Source organism: Euphorbia lathyris, chromosome 2, assembly GCF_963576675.1.
Source record: "Euphorbia lathyris chromosome 2, ddEupLath1.1, whole genome shotgun sequence".
NCBI classification, from domain to species: domain Eukaryota; kingdom Viridiplantae; phylum Streptophyta; class Magnoliopsida; order Malpighiales; family Euphorbiaceae; genus Euphorbia; species Euphorbia lathyris.
In genome coordinates this window covers 59174706-59178480 of record NC_088911.1, presented here as the reverse complement: position 1 = coordinate 59178480, position 3775 = coordinate 59174706, and the positions used below count along the sequence as shown (strand labels likewise).

The following is a 3775-nucleotide window of genomic DNA, read 5'->3' as shown; positions in this document are numbered from 1 at the left end:
TTTAGAAAATTTGTAATCTTGTAATATAAATTGATAGTGCTAATTTTATTGTCATTGGCAGTTAGCAAAAAGACAAACCTCATAATAGTAGATCTTGATGCCATTCGATTCTAATAGAATATGTGAACCAAAGAAAAATTAATTAGTCATCACATTCAGATCCAAATTAAAAATGTATATATATTGTTCAAACACAGGTTTTCTTTTTTTCTTTTTGGTTTTTTTTTTTAAACTTCTGACAACGCATTGGGATTTAATGGAAAGTAAAACAATAATTGTACAACTACTACATCTCTGCTAGTTTGTTAATTGGATTATTATAGAGAAAATACAAGAAAAACAGGCATACAGCAAAACTGATGTCTAGGAAAAAAAGAAAAAGATTTTGATTCTGAGGTTAGGCAAAATTTATTGTATATTTCATCATAAATGAAAACGAATCATCCTGCTTTAGCAAATCAATAGGTACATGCACACTATCCTGATAAAGTTGAACATTGAAACTAATTTTAGGAAATTCGGAATCACATTCTGCATATCCGGCTACATGAATAAGTATGTCATGGTTAAACAAATCCACAATAAAGGGCGGCCCGGTCGCACTACGCGTCCCGCTGAGCAGGGTCCCGGAAGGGGTCCCACCACAAGGGTGTATTGAGGGCAAGCCTTCCCCTGCCAATTTATTTGGCAAGAGGCCGCTCCTAAGACTCGAACCCGTGACCTCTTGGTCACACGACAACAACGTTTACCGTTGCGCCAAGGCTCAACAAATCCACAATACAACTGAAAAATAGAGAGCAAGTTTTCAGCTTCTTGCTGTAACTTGCATAACAAAGCACAAGTTCAGCCCAAAGCTGAACCATGTCCGAATCTCTAATACTCCATCACTAAACTATACTCCAACGCCAGTTCCCACAGTGTTAATGTACAGATGCAAGATTGTGACTGTAGAGAGCAAACTAAATTCGGCAAAGGAACATTCTCCTAACCACTCTTCAAGTAACAAACCGGACTCAAACAGTTTCTTCACTAGAGAAGTCATGCATAGGCAAAATGGACTCTGTTATTTTGTCAACCATCTCCACATCTTCACAGCTTTCGTATCGCCTTCTATCAATCTCTTGCCTTGCTCTTGAATCTTCTTCTCCATCACTTGTTACTGAACTGGAATTTTCATTTTTGCTATCTGTAGAGCAGATAGCAGATTCCAGCATAAAACCTGAGAATATCCTGGAACCTTCACATTCCCTGGGTAAATTGCCTGCTGTTTTCTCAAAGAGTATATTGTCTGTAGTTTTTTTCTCTTCCAACTGCCTCAAGAAGCAATGTTCAATCTCACTTAATGACTCTAATTCACCACCATCATCATCATCTTCTTCTTCTTCTTCTTCTTCTTCTTCGCTTGTAGGGTTGTAACGGGTACGACCATCATCATATTCTGATGGTCCCTGTCTCAGCTCACAGCTGGTGTCCATCTCACGCTGACTGTCAAAGTCATCATCAGATTGCTGACCATATGAATGAGATGACATAGGTGAATATCCTCCTGTGGTAGTCTCTTCACGTTCTCTCAGTGTTTTCGTGATTAGACTCTTGAGCAAGTTCATTACTTGCACAGCATGCATTAATGCCGTCAAGGGATCAGACATCTGTTTAATGCAATAAGAAAAGCAAAACAAATTTAATGTAAACGACAAAACATGAACCTACTGAAATTCTTGCTTAAAAGCAAAATTGGCTGCCTGTAAAAAAATTCCACTAGCCACACAATATAATGAAAATTCACCTGAGTCATGTTTGGAGCAAAGACCATTGCGATATTTCGAGCATTCATTTTGTTGGAATCTTCTTCCTGAACAACATCAGCCATGAGGTCAATAGCCCAATTTAGCAGTGCTGCATCTGTTGGCTTTAGCTGCCCCACAAGTTCAACACATTCTTCTTCCGTGTTGCATTGGAGAACTTCTTCAGGGGAAAGACCATCAAGTACTCCAGAAGGGAGCTCTCTAAACCAGGCTTTGATAAGGCCTGCCAAACAGTGCACATCAATATCTTTTGGCACAATGCCCCTGTTGAGCTGGTCCCTCACATGCTCTTCTTGCCCATTCTCTGGGTTTATGCGAAAGATGCCTTCTGCCTATAAATAATAACATGTGAAACAGAACAATTCATTAGGTAACAATATATTAATCATCTAAACTTGAGCTGGAAAAATTAATACCTTCAGACCTCCCTGTGAGTATAGCCTCTCTTGCATTAGCAACAGAATAGTAGGAACGCTGTTCCCTTTTGAATCGTAGGAGCATTGCATTGATTCTGCTGAAACACCAAACACAGTAACACTGCAAGAATATGAGCGTATAGGTTAAAATCCATGGATCGCAAACATATAGCAAAAATTAGTATTTCAGTTCCAGTTGAAGAGTGAAACTAAACCAATCAAAAGATAATTGAAGTTTGTCCAAGCTGGAATACTCCACCTTGTAGCTTTATATAACCGGGGAACCTAAAATGAGCTATCATTTCTACTAAACCAATCTCCGTCTCACAAACAATCACACAAACCCCACAAATACCTTCTTACAACTAGAAATCCTGTTATAGTTTCTACTATTGAACTAAAGTAGAGTGATTATTAGAATATTCAAAACTTTGGGTTAACAATTTGAATATGTTGTCTGGATCTAATGTGAAGGAAAATGCTAAAACTTTAAAGATATACCAAATTCTGTTCCTAGAACAAGGTAGAGAAAACTATCAAAATATAGTTGGTTTCACGTCAGAAAGCTTAAAATTACGACAGTGAGCTTCATTCCTATGTAACAGTCAGAAGAAGAATTGCCCATCTACAGCTAATTAAAAACCTCAGATCATTTTCTATCTCTCAACCATATAAACAAACACAAGCAGCTCTTTTCTATCCCTCAGATCTAATCTTCTTGAGCGTCAGTTACAGTCCAATCCTTCTGAGTAGGAACATCATGAGTTTAAGAGCCCCCATAAATCATGAAATTACAAATAGAAAGAAGAAAATTGTAGTTACCTAGCACTGGGGACTCGACAAGGGATCTCGACTTGGAACTCAACAGGCAAACCGAGAAAGCCATGGAATCGATCGAAGGTGACATGGGCAATGTGCTGAACATTAGTAGGCCAACCGATTTCCATATGATGAACAGTAGAAATGACATCCTCTCTCTCCTCGAAACGACAAGCGACCAACGATTTCCTTATAGCTGCGGCGAGAATAGCTATCATTGAGAGCTGGTTTTGCTCATCTTCACTCCCTTTGGACCCCTTGGTTCCCCTTACATGAATACCACCAGCACAGCCGCCTCCTTTCGTCACCATTACAAGGCCAGTCATAATTCTCTCCAACAATCAGGGTTCGGTGATCAGAGAAGAAGAAGAAGCAGAATAGTATAGTGCATTGAATAGAAGAGTGGGTTTTTGAATGTTTGAAGCGCTTTGAAGTTAGTGTTCAAACGGCCACTCGTTTCAAATTTTTAAGTGACTCATCACTTTATCTTCTTTTTTGGACATTTTTACCCCTCTCTCTTTAATTGCTTGCTGGTGCTTCATTGTATGGAATTACACTTGTTTATCTTCTTTTAATTAATGTAACAATGCTCAACTGCTTTCATTAATTTTTAGGCAGATCTGTTCATTATTTCATACACAGGATTTATACAAAAATATTTCCCAATCTTTAGCATTTTAAATTACAGACTTTAAAAACTAGTTTCTGAGTCTCTTCAATTCCATCCCATAACAG

At 38.3% G+C, this 3775-nt stretch overlaps 1 protein-coding gene across 1 annotated transcript; it reads right to left on the bottom strand.

The window, feature by feature from the left end:
- Nucleotides 1-507: 507 nt before the first annotated feature.
- LOC136218362 (rho GTPase-activating protein 2) lies at nucleotides 508-3480 on the bottom strand. Its single transcript, XM_066005184.1, has 4 exons — nucleotides 3044-3480; nucleotides 2222-2342; nucleotides 1787-2137; nucleotides 508-1649 (listed from the first exon to the last, which is right to left on the bottom strand). The coding sequence occupies exons 1-4, from the start codon at nucleotides 3364-3366 to the stop codon at nucleotides 1014-1016; spliced, it is 1431 nt and encodes a 476-aa protein (XP_065861256.1). The 5' UTR covers nucleotides 3367-3480; the 3' UTR covers nucleotides 508-1013.
- Nucleotides 3481-3775: the final 295 nt, after the last annotated feature.